General features: G+C 37.9%; 5 protein-coding genes across 5 annotated transcripts; 2 read left to right on the forward strand and 3 right to left on the reverse strand.

Annotated features, from left to right (window-relative positions):
* Positions 1-3,165: 3,165 nt before the first annotated feature.
* On the reverse strand, positions 3,166-4,231 carry MONOS_8311c1 (uncharacterized protein; the record flags this gene model as incomplete). Its single annotated transcript, XM_067878713.1, has 4 exons — positions 3,166-3,215; positions 3,271-3,849; positions 3,916-4,093; positions 4,190-4,231. 4 exons carry the CDS (start codon positions 4,229-4,231, stop codon positions 3,166-3,168), a joined length of 849 nt encoding a protein of 282 aa, XP_067730086.1.
* A 181-nt stretch (positions 4,232-4,412) lies between these two features.
* Positions 4,413-5,478, forward strand: MONOS_8311c2 (uncharacterized protein; the record flags this gene model as incomplete). The annotated part of the gene is made up of 4 exons (XM_067878714.1): positions 4,413-4,454; positions 4,551-4,728; positions 4,795-5,373; positions 5,429-5,478. 4 exons carry the CDS (start codon positions 4,413-4,415, stop codon positions 5,476-5,478), a joined length of 849 nt encoding a protein of 282 aa, XP_067730087.1.
* A 296-nt stretch (positions 5,479-5,774) lies between these two features.
* Positions 5,775-6,295, forward strand: MONOS_7681 (uncharacterized protein; the record flags this gene model as incomplete). The annotated part of the gene is made up of 2 exons (XM_067878026.1): positions 5,775-6,226; positions 6,286-6,295. The coding sequence occupies 2 exons, from the start codon at positions 5,775-5,777 to the stop codon at positions 6,293-6,295; spliced, it is 462 nt and encodes a 153-aa protein (XP_067730088.1).
* Positions 6,296-7,678: 1,383 nt separating this feature from the next.
* On the reverse strand, positions 7,679-10,442 carry MONOS_7680 (Coatomer subunit delta (CopD)). The gene is made up of 6 exons (XM_067878025.1): positions 10,381-10,442; positions 10,072-10,310; positions 9,640-10,001; positions 8,766-9,497; positions 8,148-8,574; positions 7,679-7,973 (listed from the first exon to the last, which is right to left on the reverse strand). Exons 1-6 carry the CDS (start codon positions 10,424-10,426, stop codon positions 7,770-7,772), a joined length of 2,010 nt encoding a protein of 669 aa, XP_067730089.1. The 5' UTR covers positions 10,427-10,442; the 3' UTR covers positions 7,679-7,769.
* Positions 10,443-10,467: 25 nt separating this feature from the next.
* MONOS_7679 (uncharacterized protein) lies at positions 10,468-19,093 on the reverse strand (the record flags this gene model as incomplete). The annotated part of the gene is made up of 2 exons (XM_067878023.1): positions 10,468-18,925; positions 19,016-19,093. The coding sequence occupies 2 exons, from the start codon at positions 19,091-19,093 to the stop codon at positions 10,673-10,675; spliced, it is 8,331 nt and encodes a 2,776-aa protein (XP_067730090.1). The 3' UTR covers positions 10,468-10,672.
* Between the last annotated feature and the right edge of the window lie 558 nt (positions 19,094-19,651).

Raw genomic sequence — 19,651 nt, forward strand, 5'->3', positions numbered from 1 at the left:
AAAAAAAAAAAAAAAAAAAAAATTGGTTAACAAAATATTTCAATTTTTATTTTATTCGTATTTGAAAAGATTGAAAATGCGACTGAAAATGAAGAATTCAAAATATATGAAAATCATTCATCAAAAAAAAGAAATCTCTTGATAAACGGAATAATAATTCTTGCTAAATCAACCCAAATTAAAATTGCAAAAGCCAAAAATTTTGGATTCAAAACGTCTTGCAGCATTTTGTCAAGACGTTTTGAAACCTTGGTACGAAATGCTTGATGATTTGCATTCAAAGTACAAATACCGAAGTGAGCTAATCTTTAATGTGGATGAAACATCACTGAGATTATCAGATAATTGCCAAAAACTTGTTGCGACATCCTCGGAATCCCCTTCGGCCTATTGAATTGCTTCTTCGAGAGTGCGAAATGCAACACTTGAACCGATGTTGCCTCAGATGGTTTTTCTTTGCCTAAGATTGTTCTTTGGCCGAGTTCCAATATTCCAGAAGAGTTGACTCCTTTGCTATCTCCTTCACTTGAGGTGTGGAGCAATTCCAAAGGTTGGATGAACTTTTCTCTATTCTAACATTAACCTTTGCGTGTTCTGCTTCCAGAAATATTAGTGAGTGAGAAAAAAATGAAATCAACGGAAGAAAGATGTTTTCTATTCGTCGATTCACTCAACTCTCGTTCAAATACAATAATTTGGAACATATATGTGGAATAGAATGTGGATGTCATCGCATTTGTTCCATACATTGCAGAAATTTCTCAATCACTCTTTGAAATCGTGTTTGTTGTTTTTAAATCAGTTTTAAATTCATTAATAGAAATCCTGCAATCTTCAATTGCTTCTTCCGACAGAAAGGCTATAAGGGATATCCTTCTTCAAGCCATTCACTTCGCATTCGCACCATCAGTTACAAAGAATGCCTTTGATGCAAGTGGTAATTTATTGATATCTTTAGGAACAATTTTTCGAAAATTACCCAAATACTCTCCATTTCGGTTACCAATAAATTCATTTCGTTTTGATTTATACGGAAAACTGCTCACAAACGAATTTTTCTTAGAAATGTGAGAAAAAGATATTTTTGCTGGAACAAGTTCGAAATGTTCTGAAGCCGAAGAACAAACAGAAAACATTGAAGAAATCATTCCATTTTTGTCAAAGAAAAAAAGTGTTTATTGAAACATTTTGTATGATAACGTTGATAATATCAAAAAAGAAAATTAAACAGCTCAAAGAACACGAAAAAAACTTTTTTGAAGACTATTTGACCCAAGTTTTGTTTATTTTTGCAAATTGAGTCTGTATTTTTGTTTTTTTATTTCACTTCAAAAACTTGGTACTAAAAAAAATAGATCCCAACAAAAACATTTACCTATTAAAATTTAATTTTCGTTGAATTTTTCTTTGCAAAAATTAAAAATAACTCGAATAAATGCAAATATCATATGATAACAAATACCTTCTATTAATAAAACTCCTTTTTTTGTTTTTTTCTCCTTGCATTAACTGCAATTTCACTTTTTAAAAATTTCAAAAAGAGAAAAAAATGACTTTTTTGCAGAATCACTTTCAAAAAAAATACTTTCAAAAAAATTTTTTTGAACTAAATAAAAACAAACAAATAAATATATAAAAAGATGAGGCATCAGCCATAATTTAAAAAAAAGGAAAACAATAAAAATAATAAAATTCTTCTTTGTGTCCTGTTCAATCAATTATTAAATGCAGAAGAATCATCAAAAGTTGAACTCCGTGAATGTGATTTAAATTTTCCACAATACAAAGCAAATGGAACACAAATAGGAAAAGCTTGTTTGATACTGCTTAGAAGGAGAGAATTCTCAGTTACAATATTGTCAACATCAACTCCTCTCCGCTTCAATCTGTGAACTTTTCGAACACGAATTGTTGGATCATAAAATCGTTTATTAAGTTCGATTTTGTCAATAACAACATCACTCATAAAGTGTTCATTAAAGTTTTCAGATCGAAGACCTGTTACTGAGTGAGAGGAAACTATTTCTTCACTAATGCTTGCAGAAAAAATGGAGCCATCCTGAAAATACAATAATTGATGTTGAGATGGAGTTGAAAACTTTATGAGCTGATGTCTGAAATCGTTCAATTGATTTGATAAAGTCGAAGGAAATGACTTTGTCAGGATTGAAAGATGTGAACCATTTTCATTGAATTTTGATTCAGAAATATTCAATTGATTTCGATCGAATTGAAGAGAAAGTTTCTCTTCAAATGATTGAGGAAGAACATCACTAAATGTGAACTGCAAAATTTTTGATGATTGAAAAATGGAAGATCCAGCTGAGCGTTTCTCTTCAAACGATCGAAGATTATTGCAATGGCTTTTGCTTTTCATAGGACCACGAAGATAATATCGCTCGAGTCTAAAATTAGTGCGGTTTGAGTGCTGAGATTGAAATTGCTTGAACCTTTCCAAATCACTTTTGTTATTTAAATTACTTAGCTTTGCTTGCTCAGTTTCTGTATATGGAATCCATTTTCTCGATATTCTTTCATAAATACTGTCATCTTTCAGTATTTCACATTCAACATTATTCATTTCAGAACTTGTATTCTCATCTCCGCGAATATCATTAGATTCTTCAAATTTTTCGTCCATAAACTCAGTTTCTTCTTTTATTTCTATTTTCTTTTTTGAATATTCCCACATTTCCAGTTCATCATCATTAACAATCCAAGTCTTTTGAACCCACTCCCCGAATAATTTCTGAAACTGTTTCGCTTCTTTAATTTGAAAATTTATTAAATCTCTCCTCTTTTTCGAAATATCGATCGCTCTTTCTTCATTGTCAGCGCCTTTTCTGGTCACACTATCTTTTGCATATTCCATATCTTCTTCAGCCCACTTTTTGAGCATTAATGCCTTTTCAGATTCAACAACTGTCGAATGTTTGCAATCATTCATTACAAAATCAACATCCCACGACAAGCTCGAAATTGACTGCGAAGATAATTTCAAATCATCTACTTTAATTGAATTCATTGGACCAAGTTCCAAATTCCGAGGAGAATCTTTATAAATATCCATAAAATGAAATGGAGTCAACGGATGCTTCACTTTCATTTCATCCAGACGGTAATTGTCAAAGTGATTGTTTTGCGATGTGGTGTTTCTATGTGCGTTCATTTCATTTGATATGCAGTCAGATAGCTCGCTGCACGTTGCATTGTCGCTGTTGTATTCGTGTGAAGGAAAATGCGAGTGCGCCAGCGGTGGGTCAACAAAACACGTCGTCTTTGTATTTTCTGTTGCCCCCTTGTCTGCCGAGTCGCAGCATCCATCAGCCAAATTAGCAGCACTATATCCTATCCAAACTCTTCCATGCTCCACACAAGTACCAGAGTAAGGCATCGCAGCTGGAGATAACAATGACGACGAAGATGATAACGAAGAGCGTGAAGGCAGTACCGACGTTAATCGTGCTGTTGATGCTGCGGATGATGGTAGCACCAATGAAGTAGGTAATCCAAATGTATTTGTAAGAGTCTTTTCTCTTGCTTCTCCGCAACTTCTTCCTATAGCACTCGCTCTTATTCTGACTCGCGTACAACAAGTTGCTTTCGCTGCGTTGGATTCACCAATCCAACTTTGTGCAACTTGAATTTCGCTTTTTTGCTCATTTCTGTCATTGCCCACAAATTCAAAAGGAAGAGATGAATCATCATAGATGGATTCAGCCTCCGCGACACTGCTTTCATTATACACGTTATTTTCTTTTAACAGTTTTTTTGCACTTTCAGATACTTGCAATTCCTCTTGCCTAGACATTTTTCTGAAAATTGATACTTCATTTAAAGGCGCCTTTGCTTTAAAAACACAATTAAAAAAATTATACAAATGCACGCTTTGCGAATGCAAAAGTATGTGCAAACTAAATTTATCGTCTGTTGCTTTTCTTGAAAATGTTCTCGTGAATTTCCCGATATCTTTTTTCTTTGGCTCTTCTGTAATATTCATATCCCATTTGCTATCATAACCCTTTTTTGTTGAATCGCTTATATTTTCCCACATTTTCTTTGAAGCTACTGATTTTGAATAATCATCTTTAACCTTAAACATAAAAAATATATTTGTGTTTCCAAAGAAGCAATTAAAAAGACATGGGGGAAAAAAACAGCTCACAAAAAAATCATCAAATTTACGTACTGAACATTCACTAAATGTGTGAGCCAATACACCTTCGTTCATTGCATTAACAACAAATTATTATTGTCAAAACTTTTATTGTGGGCTATAATTGATGATTTAATTTATATTTCAATTATCAACCGATTCATTAACTTTAATATGCATTTTTCATAAAGATAATAATATTTTTAACAACAGCCCACAATAAAAGTTTTGACAATAATAATTTGTTGTTAATGCAATGAACGAAGGTGTATTGGCTCACACATTTAGTGAATGTTCAGTACGTAAATTTGATGATTTTTTTGTGAGCTGTTTTTTTCCCCCATGTCTTTTTAATTGCTTCTTTGGAAACACAAATATATTTTTTATGTTTAAGGTTAAAGATGATTATTCAAAATCAGTAGCTTCAAAGAAAATGTGGGAAAATATAAGCGATTCAACAAAAAAGGGTTATGATAGCAAATGGGATATGAATATTACAGAAGAGCCAAAGAAAAAAGATATCGGGAAATTCACGAGAACATTTTCAAGAAAAGCAACAGACGATAAATTTAGTTTGCACATACTTTTGCATTCGCAAAGCGTGCATTTGTATAATTTTTTTAATTGTGTTTTTAAAGCAAAGGCGCCTTTAAATGAAGTATCAATTTTCAGAAAAATGTCTAGGCAAGAGGAATTGCAAGTATCTGAAAGTGCAAAAAAACTGTTAAAAGAAAATAACGTGTATAATGAAAGCAGTGTCGCGGAGGCTGAATCCATCTATGATGATTCATCTCTTCCTTTTGAATTTGTGGGCAATGACAGAAATGAGCAAAAAAGCGAAATTCAAGTTGCACAAAGTTGGATTGGTGAATCCAACGCAGCGAAAGCAACTTGTTGTACGCGAGTCAGAATAAGAGCGAGTGCTATAGGAAGAAGTTGCGGAGAAGCAAGAGAAAAGACTCTTACAAATACATTTGGATTACCTACTTCATTGGTGCTACCATCATCCGCAGCATCAACAGCACGATTAACGTCGGTACTGCCTTCACGCTCTTCGTTATCATCTTCGTCGTCATTGTTATCTCCAGCTGCGATGCCTTACTCTGGTACTTGTGTGGAGCATGGAAGAGTTTGGATAGGATATAGTGCTGCTAATTTGGCTGATGGATGCTGCGACTCGGCAGACAAGGGGGCAACAGAAAATACAAAGACGACGTGTTTTGTTGACCCACCGCTGGCGCACTCGCATTTTCCTTCACACGAATACAACAGCGACAATGCAACGTGCAGCGAGCTATCTGACTGCATATCAAATGAAATGAACGCACATAGAAACACCACATCGCAAAACAATCACTTTGACAATTACCGTCTGGATGAAGACAATGTATGCCAACAATTCGCAAACAACGAAAGTTGCCATGATCCAGTTTTTGCATACGATGTTAAAAACTTACTTCAGTATTCATCGTCTGACACAGAAGATCCTCTGCTTTCAGCAACAATTCGCCAAAGAAAAGGAAATTTTTGTGCTTCTACTGTCTTTCTTGAAGACGGGAAATGCGCTTCAAACGATTCACAACTGCAAAAGAGGAACTTAGTGGCTAAATGGAAAGATATGGATGCAGAGGTTATAAAGTGCAGACTCGAAAAAAGCGAGAAGCAATGGAAGAAAATGAAGCGAGATAATATTGCAAAGCAGATCAAAGATGCAAAGGAGTACAAGAAGATGTTTGGAAACTGGGTTAGGAAAGAATGGACGGTAGATGAAGAAGAGATTGAGATGTGGGAGGAAGCAGAGGCAAAGATGAAGGCAAAGGAAGAGAAAGTACTTCAGGAGATTGTGAAAGGGGAAGTGGAGCAGTTGACTGTGGAAGAAATGAAGAATTTGTTAAAAGAAGCCGATGAAAAAAGAATTTTTCAGGAAGAAAAAGAAAACCTTCAAACAATGATTGATAAGAAAGAGAAAAACTGCGAGAAGAAGAGGCAGAGAAGAGAGATTTCTGCTGAAAAGTATTTACAAATGCTTCGCGAACCTCTTGTTGAGCATTGTGAAAAACAGAAAAGAATGTGTGATGAACCAAATTTCCACGAATCTGAATTTGAGGTTTCATCAAAATTTTTAACAGTTCAATCTGATGACTTTGATATTTCTGAACGTCCTTTGCCTGCACAAGCGAGTGGTAAACATTCTATTGTTCGATCCAATGAAATCATTCCTTCTTTTCAAAAAGAAATAATATTGCATCGCGATGACTTTCACCAATGTTCACAAGAGAATCTAAAACATTTGTTCGATTATGAAACATGTGTTGTTTCAACATCTCCAATTTCAACAAGACAAGGATTGCCTACTACCCGTTTTCCAGAAAATTATGTAACTTCATCAACTCCATTTCTTTGTCATTTCCCATCACAATCCTTTTCGCAGTTGGCTTCTCGAAATATACATAAAAGCCTGATTGATCAGAAATCAGGAATAGAATTACATTCACTGACTGCTCAAAGTCAATATAATAACTTGTCTAAGATTTATCATTCACTTCCTGTGATTCCATCTTTTATTTCTTCAAATCAAAAGAAGCATTATGACGAATTCCAACCTTTCGTTTCTGAACAAAGAATCTTAAATGCAGAAGATTGCTCAGACAATCTTGTGAATATTCTCACAGAATCTCAAAGCAAGACTGTCACCCAGTTTATGAAGAGGAGATACAGAATTGATCTCAAAGAGTTTCTGACACCGTTTCATGATGAGCTTTGGAATTCGAAAAAGTGCAATTTTAAATTGCAACTTTTGCTAGAAACAATTGACAATGTGAAACATTCAAGATGCGTTGTTGTTTCTTTCTATTCACAATTTTGCTTTCCAATGAAAAAGAGAAATGTTAGCGAATGGAATCGATTGAAGAGAATAACAAAGATTAGAAGTGAGCTCTGCAACGAGCGTTGCTTTTCATCACTCATTGCTTCCACTTACTCACTTTCAAATCAGTTATGTGGAGATTTTGGCTGAATATCAATCAAAGGCAGTGAACAATTCCTTGTGATTGTTGTACCGTTGATTTTTTTGCGCAAAACGGTCGTTTATGCAGATAGGAATTTTCAAAAGTCAAAAAATTTTAATCTTTATAAATTGAACATTTATTTCTGTTGATTCTTGCTGGTGTAAATAATTTTCTTGATGAGATTGAACATTTGCTGTACATAGTCAAGTTGTTGATTACAACTTTTTGAGAAATGCTTGACAAGTGCAAAAATAATCTTCGACAATCCTCTTTCAGATGATGGACACTTCTCTCAAGATGATGAATCTTTTTTACCAATCATTTTTCCAAAATTTCATTTAATTTAGATAATTAAATGAAAAAGTTATTAAAAACAGTTGGATTTTAAAACGAAACATTTTCTAATAGTTTCTCTTGAATTCGGTTAGAATTTTCAATGAAACAATTGCATTTCATTGTTCTATTTCATTATTTCATTTTCATTGATAAGAGTTCTAAAGCAAAACTTCTATGATTATTCATTAAAGAATCAGAATATCTATTATTATTAAAATAAAAAGGAAACAGAAGAAATGAACAACTGTGTTTTGAATTAAAAATTTTCTCTAGCTGCGTTCTAATTGGAACTCATCAACGACCATCTGCCGTACGTCCTGGAACACAATCGATCCATCTTCGTTCTTCTCCTCCTCACCCTCTTCATCTTCAGGACTCTCTTCGTACTTTGTGAGCGAAGAAAGCTTGTATCTGAAGTAAGTTTCAGGAGATGTGAAGTACACGGAAACAGGAAACACTCCAGATGCACATTTCTGAAAGAAAAACAAAAATAAATAAAAATGATTCATAATTTAAAGTTAATTAGAAATTGAAAATGTTGAATTATGTTCATATAAAATGAACATTTAAAGATACATATTACATGAAATATATATACAGAATATATACTAAGAGTTGCAGCAAAAATAGAATTGCATATAACAAACCGTAGGAACAGTAATCTCGACAGTCCCTTCCACAGAAATCTTCTTTTTCTTGTCAATTGTCCCGACTTTCCAGACAACACGTTCAGTTGCTGGGTTGAATGCAACCGCCGACAAAAGCGAAGTGTTATCCTTTTTGAACTGAGAAGTGGTAAGTCCCCTGGCCGAGAAGGCAATCTCCACATTCTGCAGAACCGAAGGCGAGTAAGCGGTTGAAGGCGACGACGGCGATGAGGAGCTGCTGCTGGGGATGTGGTACTCGAGTGTGACTGTCGACTCGTTCGCTCCGGACTCCTCTGCCCACACTGTCACATTCAGCGGAGGCGCAAAGGGAGATGCCTCGCCGCTGGCTGCGTTGTACTTGTGGTGCCATCGCATCAGAGTGGTCAAAGAGAACAGCTGTCCCTCTTTGTCACGGCCATACAGAGGTCTGTTAAGGATGTTCGGAAATGGATGCATTTGCAAAGAAAGAAAGAAAAAAAGAAAAAAAGAAAAAAAAGAAATGAAATGAAAACAGACAGATTGATTGAAAGCAAATCAAATAAATAAAGTTAAGTTGAATTCAAAGAAATGTTCATAATTGAATAAAAAAAATTTTTTTCTTTATAAACAAAAACACACCTAATAACTCCGTTTTCCAATTCCTTTTTATTAATTTTTGGGTTATTTTTGAATGAGAAGTGCTCAGAAGAAGGGTGTCTAACGAGTTCAATCGACTCAAACAAAGAAGGCGTTTCTTTCTTCTGCACCAGCGACATCTCGCCAGAGATTTCCATATCAATCAGATCGCCTTCCCTGTCAAAGTGGCACATCAGCTTCTCTTCGCTCTTGATGGTTGGGTATGGCAAAGAAGAAGAAGACGAAGACGACGAAGAACCAGAAGACTGCCTGGAAGATGATTTCTTTGATCTTCCTGTATCTCTTTCCTCGCTTCCTCTTTCATCTCCTTCAGCTTCTTCATCGCTGTCTGCGTCTCGCCCGCGTCTTCCGCTTCTCCGCAGGTTCTCCTGCTCTTCGTCCATCTCCATAAGCGCTGTTGGCTTTATAGCTGCTTTTGATCTCAGCGTCATCCGCTTTTTTGGCATTCTGAAGCCGCTAGACGGAACAGAAGACGATGAAGAAGCGGGCGAAGATGCTGCTTCGCTGCTTCTTTTAGGCTTTCTAATTTCTTCATCGTCTCTTTCCTCTTCTTCATCTCTTTCTGGATATCTTTTCTTCTTCGGCCTTTCTTTGTTTCTTCCTGAATATTCATCAGATCCACCTGACGAAACAGACGAATATGGATCGCTTTCTGCCATTCCTGCTGTGCGGCGTCTCTCTCTTTCGTAACTGTCAGAAGCACGCGTTGTTCCGCTATTGTTAATTTTGAAAAATTAAAAGATGTGGATGATTTATGTTGAAGACAATCATTCAAAAATTGTTGAATGACGCATATTTAGAGCATTATTTGAAATATTGGAATAATAAATACTTTTGAATTAATAAAATCTCAAACCGGATGGATCCAATAGCTCCAACATGACCTTTCACCGATGTGTCTATGTCACTTTCTCCTGAAAGTTTTCCTAACATCTGTGAAAGAACATCCAAAACTGGATTTGAAGGACGACTGTATCCTGTTCGAGCTTCCTCCAATTCTCTCAATTTTCTTGCATTAAATTCTTTTGCTTCGTGTTCTTTTCTTTTTCTCTCTTCATTTTTCTCTTCTTCATCTTGTGAATGCATCTTACAGTAAACAGAAATTTCTTCCATGAGCAAATGATTGTTCAATCCATTTGTGATAGCTTCATCCCACGCAAAGATGATGTCAAACATTTTTTCTGCGACATTCTTCTCATCAACGCTTCCTGCACCAATCTTTATAAAAAAGGAAAAATGAAATGAAAAATTAATACGCATCAAGGAGATTCCTCAATCTGCATCATACTAAAGTTGTTACAATCTTTGTCAATGCATTAAGCGAATCTTGATCTTCGATAATATTACTTGACTTGTTGCTTGCAAGAAACAAAATCACATTATCAACAGGCTGATAGATAAATCTCGTTCCTTCAAAATTGATCATCGTATGCTCCACGCTTGAAACTCCTGGTAAGGCCTTTGAAATAAATGATATGAGTCCTTCAATTTGAGCTTCTTCTTGCGCAAAAGCTCGACGAAGAAGAACTTTATTTACAAAAAAAATTTCAAATTTTTAACTTTAAAAACATGTTAACAATAGTTAGCGTTCACATGCCTCTTCCGTCTTTACTTAGAATACCCGCGCAAATTAGGTCCGACATAAATAAAAGATATTGATCAGTACCATAATCAATAAAAAATTCATTTCAATTATTATTTTGATTACATAAACAATAAACAGTTTGGTGAAATTTGACAAAAACAATATAAATACATACAACAAAAAGCACTTATAAAGCACAACCAAAAGGATGAACTTCTAAAGACAGTTTTATTCAAAAATAATTTCCGCATTAACAATAATAACATATGGAATAAAAAACAAAAAAACTAAAAAAATAAGACAATCATGAATGTTTCGGATAAGCCGTCGAAACGGTGAATGTCATGGCACGTTTTGCAATATGAGGAGGCTGCACCTTTTTGAAAGCATGCTCCTCATTCGAATAATTCGAAGCAACGCACTGATTGATCATAGAATCATTGGGAAAAGGGGGAATATTGCCATCATTCATTGAAAATGGCTGATTGGAAGAGCGAGAGAGGACAAAGGACTGCGACGCCAGCAGCTGTGGGTGAGTGCTTGTGGAAGAGAACAACAACTCAGCTGTTTTTTCTGAGATGCCCTGTGGTGGGACTATTGAAAATCGATATAATGATGAGGAAAGAGAAGAAGAAGAAGAAGATGAGGATGAAGAAGAAGGAAATGAAGAAATGGAAGAAACAGAAGAAGAAGAAGACAAGTTAATATTTCTCTGTTTTAATCCCGTTGTAGTTGTAGCAGTGGTTGTTTCTGTGTGTTTTTCGCTTTCTTTTGCTTCTCCACTTGTTGTCTGAGGAAAAGAAGTGAGCAAAGCAGTTTGTGTGTTGGATCTTTCCATTGAATGAGGAAGAATGGAATGAGAGAAAGAAGAAGAAGAAGAGGAGGAGGAGGAAGAGGAAGAAAAGGAAGAAGAAGAAGAAGAAAATGGAGAAGAAAATGGAGAAGAAGCAGAAGGAGAAAGAAGAGAAGACTCATAAAGGGAAACAGAAGGGGGTGAATTCAAAGGGAGTGGGGCTGTGAAAGAAAGAGGGTGCGTTTCAGAAGAAGAAGAAGAGGAGGAAGAGGAGGAGGAGGAAGAAGAAGAGGAAGAAGAAGGAAAAGAAAATGAAGAAGAAGAAGAAGAGGAAGAGGAAGAAGAAGGAGAAGAAGGAGCAGACATATCGCCGAAGCGTATGGGAATGGAAGTGGCAGGAAACAGGCCAGAAGAGAAGGAGAGAGATGGAGAAAGGAGAGAAAGAGCAGAAGGGCGACGAGGAGGAGAAGAAGGAGAGTGAGGGATGCTGGTGATACTGGGGATGTGGTTGGGGGAAAGGGAAGGAGGATGAAGAGAAGAGGAAGAAGAGGAAGAAGAAGAAGAAGAAGAAGAGGAAGAAGAAGGAGAAGGAGAAGGAGAAGGAGAGGGGGAGGAAGAAGAGGAAGAAGAAGCAAGAGAAAGAGAAGAAGTCCAAGCCAACTTTGGCACACGCAAATTAGTTGAACTTTGAGCATTCTTTGTTTTCTTCTCTTTTTCCTTTGACGTTTTGTTTATTTGAGATGAAATTGAAGAAGAAGAATTTGAAGAAGAAGAAGAAGAAGAAGAAGAAGAAGGTTTTGCTGAAGCGCCGAAAAGAGAGGCAGAACGGGACATGCGAGCAGAAGGGGGTTTGGAAGAAGGAGGAGAAGATTTGGAAGAAGAAGAAGAGGAGGAAGGGGAGGAAGATGAAGAAGATGAAGAAGAAGAAGGAAGAGGAGCAAAAGAAGCAAGAGAAGAGACAGAAGAAGAAGATAAAAGAGGAGGGGCAGGTGTGGTGTATGTAGGAGCAGCGCCGAAGTTGACTGGGGGTAAGCATTCACTCGGGGCGAAGAAACAAGAAGGATGGCTTTGAGGAGAAGAGGAAGGGGAAGAGGAAGAAAGAGGTGGAATTGAAGAGGTGGAAGAAGAAGAAGAAGAGAAGGGAGAAAAAGAAGGAAAAGCAGAAACAGAAGAAGAAGAGAAAGAAGAAGAAGAGAAAGAAGGAGAATTAAACAAAGTACTTTTCATGTTTCCTTGAGGGATAAGAGTTGATACAGTTGATCTTCTTCCTATTGGCAACCTTCCATTTGCAGTTGATGTTGAAGAAGAAGAAGAAGAAGGAGAAGAGGAAGAGGAAGAGGAAGAGGAAGAGGAAGAGGAAGAGGAAGAGGAAGAGGAAGAGGAAGAAGAAGAAGCGGCTAGAAATTGCTTTTGATTGGGAGACATGAATGAAGTGCTCTTCTCGATTCTGCTTCTTCCTGTTGCTCTCAAAGGAATGTTCGGAGAAAGAGGGGTAAATTGATGAAAGGAGTCGAAAGAGAAAGAAGAAGAGGAAGAGGAGGAGGAAGAGGAAGAGGAAGAGGAAGAGGAAGAGGAAGAGGAAGAAGGAGCATATAGATTATTCATATCATTGTCATTATCATTTTCATTGTTCATAATGCTATCAGCATCATCATCATCAGTGAATGAAGGCAAAAGTGGAGAAAAAGCATCATAACCAGAGGGAATGGGAGAAGAGGAAGAGGAGGAAGAGGAGGAAGAGGAGGAAGAGGAGGAAGAGGAGGAAGAGGAGGAAGAGGAGGAAGAGGAGGAAGAGGAGGAAGAGGAAGAAGAAGGAGAAATAGCAGAAGATATCGCAGAAGCTGGGAGTAGCATATTAATTGCCTCAGAACACGCAGGCGAGGGAGAGCGAGAAAGAGAACGATAAGACGAGCAGCGAGAAGAACAACGGGAAGAGCGGGAGGTGGCCGAGCGGACAGATCGGAATGACTTGAAGGAAGTAGCGGCAGATCTTGTGGAGTTAACTGAATTTGTCGACTTGGTCGATATGGTCGATATGGTCGATTTGGTTGATTTTGTGGACTCTAAAGAGGAAGAGCGGGGTTTTTGATAAGAATTCCTATTGCTATTGCCGTTGCTATTGCTATTGCCGTCATTGCTTCCTTCTGCCTCTTCACTTTCTGTCAGCCAATCGTCTTCTTCTTCTTCATCTGACTCGCATTCTGCTTTTGTTGCACTTCTTCCTCGTGAATAGCGCATTCTGCTGCTAATTCCTCCTTCATTGCCTTCTTCTGCTCCATTCCTCTTGTTTTCCTTCTCTTTCTCCTCCTTCTCTTTAATTTTCTGTCCTTTCCCTTTCTTTCCATTCTTACTCATCTTCCTTTCTCCTTTCTCCATCTCCCTTCCCGTTATTCCTCCTCTTCCTTCTCCTCTTCCTTCTCCTTCTCCTTCTCTTCCTCTTCCTCTCCCTCTCCCTCTCCCTCCTCTTCCTTCTCCCTCTTCTCTTCTCTTCTTCTCCACTTTCTGTCTCTTTGCCAAATGTATCTGTTTCACACTGTCTGTGTCTTCACTCCCAAAATGCACTGGAGGCATCTCTTCTGCTGAAAGAAGAGTGATTGGATGGGAAGAAGAAGAATGGGAAGAACGAGTTGGATTGTCTAAAGAGGAAGAGGAAGAAGAGGAGGAGAAGGAAGAAGAAAGAGAAAGCGGATCTGAGAAGGTACTGCTATTGATACTGTTGTTATTGCTGCTTCTCTTTGAAAGAGCATTGGTGGAAGAAAGAGAAGAAAAGGAGGTGAAAGAATTTGAATGGTGGCCTTTGTTGAGAGAGGTAGAAGAAACAGAAGAAGAAAGCTTATTAAAACCTCTTTCTCCTCCTCCTCCTCCTCCTCCTCCTCCTCCAATCGAACAACTTCCAGTTCCACTTCCAATCCCAGCAAAAGATGATGATGCGTTCGTTAGAGGCAAAGAGTTTCGCATGGCAGCCGAAGAAGAAGCAGTTGAAGTGGAAGAAATGCTTCTAGCTGAATGAACAGAACGAGGAGAGGAATCAGAAGAAGAGGAAGAGGAAGATGGGAAGGAAGTAGAAGGTGTGGAGGAAGAAGAGGAAGAGGAAGAGGAAGAAGAAGAAGAAGGAAGAGAAGAAAGCTTAGGAGAAGCAGAAGGGCTGATGAAGGAGAGATAGGAAGAATCAGCAGAAGAGCGACGAGAAGAATTGGGAAGGAAGAAAGAAGAAGAAGAAGAAGAGGAAGAAGAGGAAGAGGAAGAAGAGGTAGAAGAAGAAGGAAGATTAACTTTAAATGCAGAATTAAAAGGAGAAGAAAAACAAGAAGAAGAGGAGGAAGAGGAAGAAGAAGAATCATGAGAACGAGAAAGAACATTAGCAGCATAATCAACGCTGCTAAACGGATCAAAAGAAAATCTTCTGTTGTTTTTGAGAGGAGGAGGAGGCGGCAAGCAAGCGAAAGAAAGCTGAACAGCCTGAAAAGAAGAGGAGAAAGAGGAAGAAAAGATGGAAAGGAAAGAAAGGAGCTCGTTGGAATGAGAAGAGATGAGAGAAAGAAGAGAGGAAGTGAAGGAGGAGAGGAAGGAGAGAGAGAGAGAAGAAGGAGAAGGAGAAGGAGAAGGAGAAGGAGAAGGAGAAGGAGAAGGAGAAGGAGAAGGAGAAGGAGAAGAAGAAGAGGAAGAGGAAGAATGTGAAGAGTTGAAGGAAGGAGAAGAAGAAGAAGATGAGGAGGAGGAAGAAGAAGAAGAAGAGGAAGAAGAAGGATGTGAGCTATTCCAACGTTCATTGAGAGAATAAATAACTTTCAATGCAGAAGGAATTAAATGGGTGAGTTGGGGGGAGAGAGAGAAAGGAGAAGAAGAAGGAGAGGAAGAAGAAGAAGATGATGATGATGAAGAAGAATATGAAGAGATTAAACTGCTACAAGAAAGAAAGCTGAGGAAAAGGCAATAACGAAGCAGCAAACAAGAAGCAGATTTCTCTTTCAATGAAAGTTGTGATGATGATGATTGAGATTGAGATAGGGACAAAGGCTTAATTTCAGTGAATGAAGAAGAAGATGAAGAAGATGAAGAAGATGAAGAAGATGAAGAAGATGAAGAAGAGGAAGAAGAGGAAGAAGAGGAAGAAGAGGAAGAAGAGGAAGAAGAGGAAGAAGAGGAAGAAGAGGAAGAAGAGGAAGAAGAGGAAGAAGAGGAAGAAGAGGAAGAAGAGGAAGAAGAGGAAGAAGAGGAAGAAGAGGAAGAAGAGGAAGAAGAGGAAGAAGAGGAAGAAGAGGAAGAAGAGGAAGAAGAGGAAGAAGAGGAAGAAGAGGAAGAAGAGGAAGAAGAGGAAGAAGAGGAAGAAGAGGAAGAAGAGGAAGAAGAGGAAGAAGAGGAAGAAGAGGAAGAAGAGGAAGAAGAGGAAGAAGAGGAAGAAGAGGAAGAAGAGGAAGAAGAGGAAGAAGAGGAAGAAGAGGAAGAAGAGGAAAAAGAAGGTGTTGATGATATAGGCAAAGAAGGAATTGAAGAAGAAGAACAAGAACAAGAAGAAGGCAAAGCTTCATTTGTATTATTGCCTTTATTATCATTCGAATTATCCAAAGCATTTGAAATAGAAGAAGAAGAAGGATCAGAAGAAGAAGAAGAATCAGAAAAAGAAGAAGAAGAAGAAGAAAGAGAAGAAGAAGCATAAGTTGTGTATTCATCGAAGAATTGGCAGAAGAGAGGGATGTTGTAGTCATCAACACACCATCCAACTTCATTGAGAAGAATTTCACTTGTCTCTAACACTTCAAATGGAAGAGGGAAAAATGAGGAAGAGGAGGAGGAAGAAGAAGAAGAAGAAGAAGAAGAAAGAGAAGAAGAAGAGAAAGAAGAGGAGGAGGATGAGGAAGAAGAAGCATATGATGATGTTAATGATGAATTTGGGGAAGAATTAACAATTAAACAAGCATTTGTCAAGGAAGGATGATGAGGAGGAGAAAGAGAAGGAGAAGAAGAAAGAGAGGAAAAAGAGGAAGAAGAAGAAAAAGGAAATGAAGAAGAAGAAAAAGAGGTAGAAGCAATCGGAGGAGGAGTATGAACAAGTGGTGGTGTGTTGACGAAATGGCGATTGGGAGAAGAATCACAGTTGGTTATGGAAGAAGAGGGAGAAGAAGAAGAGGAGGAGGAAGAGGAAAAAGAAGAGGAAGAAGAAGAAAGAAATGAAGAAGAAGAAGAGGAAGAAGAAGAAGAAACAGGCGAAGCCAAAGAAGAAAAAAACATCTGCTTTTGATTTACTGATTGCGGTGATAGCGTCTGAGCATTTATTGCAACTTCTTCAGTTTTCCAACGCATTTCATTGACATTTTCGAAGAAGAACTGAATTTCAGAGTCAGAAATGAAGGGAAGGGACATGGGGAAGAGGAAGTTCGTAACGATACTCTCGCTCAAGAGAGAAAGAGAGAGAAAACGAGATATGATGAAGGAAGGGAGGGTGTGGGTGGTGAGGGGGAAGAGGGGTAGAGAAAGGGAAGAAGAGGTAGAGGAGGAAGAGGATGGAGAAGAAGAAGAAAAGGAGGAGGAGGAGGAGGATGACGATGACGAAGTGATTGGTGAATTATTCGATGTTGATGTTTGTGAAGAAGAAGAAGAAAATGATGATGACGGAGAAGAAGAAGAAGAAGAGGAAGAGGAAGAAAAGAAAGATTTATTTCGTGTCAGTTTTGGTTGAATTTGCAAGGAAGTTGGCTTATCGAAAGCAGAAGAGGAAGAGGAAGAGGAAGAAGAAGGTGATGATGATGAAGAAGATGAAATGTTTCCATCAGAACGAAGTGATGTAGATGATAAAGCAGGAAAATATGAAGAAGAAGAAGAAGAAGAAGAAGAAGAATTTGTGTTTGTTGAAAGATCAGAAGAAGGCTGAGGAAGAAGAGCAGAAGATGTGAATGAACGTTTGGAAACCTTTCTGAACAGGGAAGATGAAGAAGAGGAAGAAGACGATGATGATAAAGAATTTGAAGAAGAAGAGGAGGAGGAGGAAGAGGAAGATGGAGAAATGGAAGAAGAAGATGATGATGATGAAACACTTGAAGAAGTTTGGCGAAATGGAAAAGAAGGATTTTGTATGGATGAAATGTTGCAATCAGAATTTGGTGAAAGAAGAGGAGAAAGAGTGGCATATGAAGGAGAACGAGAAAAGAGAGGAGAAAGAATTAGATCAGCTTGTGTTATGCATGAAGAAGAAGAGGGAGAGGAAGACAAAGAATTTAATGAAGAGGATTGAGAAGAATTGGTTGAAGTGACAATAAAAGGAAGATAAAACAAAGCAGAAAGAGGAAGACGTGAAATGACTGAATCGAATATCAGCACAAGATGATCAGAAGGAATAGGAGAAGGTTTGTGAGATGAAGAAGAAGAAGAAGAAGAAGAAGAAGAAGAAGATGTTGATGATGATTGCTTTGAAGAAGAAGAAGAGTAAGAAGACGATGATAATGAATATGATGAAGGTGATGAAGTGTTAAATGGAGATGTTTGATGAGAAAACACCTGAGAAGAAGGAAAAGAAGGAGAAGAATCAATAGAAGAAGAAGAAGCATTATTTGTTCTGCATGTTCTGTTGATGGAGAGAATGAGATGGCGAAGAAGAAACAGCAGACATTCAAATTTGAATGCTCTGATGAGAGTACGTTGGTCTTGTAAGAATACTTTTGTGCGACGCTCAGAGGAAGATTTGCGGGAGAGAGAAGAAGAAGAGAAGGGGGAAGAAGAGGAAGAAGATGATGAAGTGGAGGAAGATGATGATGAAGGCGTAGGTGAAGGAGATTGTGAAGAATTGGATGAAGAAGAAATATTTGACAGAAAAGAAACAGAAGCAGATGAAGGAGGAGTCAATTGTTTTTGTTGAAGTGTGTCATTTGAAGAGTTATCAGTCAGTTGACGAGGAGAAGAAGAAAAGTTCGACTGTTTCTGTTTGGAAGACAAAGAATCAAGTGCTTTTGATGAGCGAGCAGATTTCTGATCGGCCACAGAGCGTGATGTGCTTATGATATGAGCATCATTCACATTTGATAGAGAATGTGTGCAAGATGAAGTGAAAGGCGACAGAAGAGGAAGAGAAAAGCATGGGTCGTTCTTTGCAAGCGCCGAAGGGGAGGAGAAAGTGGTGGAGAGGGAGAGGCAGAACGAGGAGAGGAAAAAAGTGGGGAAGTGCAGCTGCACAAACAGCGTTCGCGCGTCCATGCTGAAGAACTGGAAGAGAGATCCCAGCGACGATAGAGCGAGGGGAACGCTCAGCTCTGAGTTTATCCGCAGCTTGGGCACAAACGCGGGGCTGTTGAACGGGCGGCGCGACTGCATCGGCGGCAGCGAGGCGCTGCTCACTGAATTTTTCCTGTCAGCTGGTTGAATGCTGAGCGGCTTCGTTCCGGCAAATGTCATTGTGCCGTCCCCGTAATTCACCTGAGGCGCCCCAGGCAAAGAAAAGCGATCGATAATTGAAGAATGAAGCGAATGGGATGGCGCTGAAAGCACAGTAATATCTCCTGGCATATTTGATGTGCTGCGTAACATATTTGATCCTGAATATCCTGTTTGTACTTTAGTTTTGATTGATATAAGTGAATGGAGCTGTGCTTGAACATGATGGCTAAGTTTAAGCATTTCAATAAGCATTCCAGGTGGCAAAGTTATCGATCCACAAGTCCGCACAGCGTCTAAAGACTTATTCAATTTCGATGGCACAATGGATGATTGAGCACGAGTGATAGAAGGTGGCTTTTTTTTCTTTGGACCTTCGGATGCTAAAGATTGAAAAAAAGTCTGACAATAAAAAATTCAAAAAGAAGAATAAATCATATAGTACACGAAAATTATCATTTTAAAACTAACAGTTAAAAAAACAGAGAAAACCGTAACTAAAGATGTTTCAATCAGATTCTCATTCTTTTGGCCTAATGACCAAAAAGGACTTGAAAGTATCTCCTTCATGAGTGCCACTTCCTCGATAATAGAAAATCCGTTTTCGCCTGGAGTTTCTAAATTCACATCTGCAAAAAAGGGATATGAACAAGTTTGTAAATTTGTTGGAAAAAGATTGTCAGAAAAAGTTGAATCTGCAAGTATCCTGATTAAAATATTGCCGCTTGGGCTTCCTGGCGATATGATAAGTCGCAATAATTCAGTAAGAGATCGAAGTTCAGAAAGTTCTGTCTCATCACAAAAATTCATTAATTTAACAATAATATAATGGCTTGATCATTTTTTTTTATACAGTCTTTCCGTAATTAATGTTGATCTGTCCAAAAATAATGTTGATCAAACCTTCAATTGTGTAAAACTTTTTAAACCGTGATATCTGATAATAACAGGGAAAAAAATATCTTTATGAGCAATAATTTTTTGTTTGATTCTAGAATAACACAAGAAAAATTATTGATCACTCAAAATGTCCCAACTGCAGAAGAATATAGTGTCAGGCCAGTTATAATGTCCTTCACTCATCACCTGGAAGACAGTATTCACCATGTGATTCGTATGAGAGCAGAA

This window comes from Monocercomonoides exilis (genome assembly GCF_001643675.1).
Source record: "Monocercomonoides exilis strain PA203 chromosome Unknown scaffold15-1837935, whole genome shotgun sequence".
Taxonomy (NCBI): Eukaryota; Preaxostyla; order Oxymonadida; family Polymastigidae; genus Monocercomonoides; species Monocercomonoides exilis.

Coding starts and splice junctions, on each gene's coding strand:
- MONOS_7680 (XM_067878025.1), bottom strand. CDS start 10,426: ATGTCGGACCTAATTTGCGCGGGTATTCTAAGTAAAGACGGAAGAG. Junction 10,311..10,380: donor TCTAAGTAAAGACGGAAGAG/GCATGTGAACGC, acceptor TTGTAAATAAAG/TTCTTCTTCGTCGAGCTTTT. Junction 7,974..8,147: donor TCGAGATTACTGTTCCTACG/GTTTGTTATATG, acceptor TTTTTCTTTCAG/AAATGTGCATCTGGAGTGTT.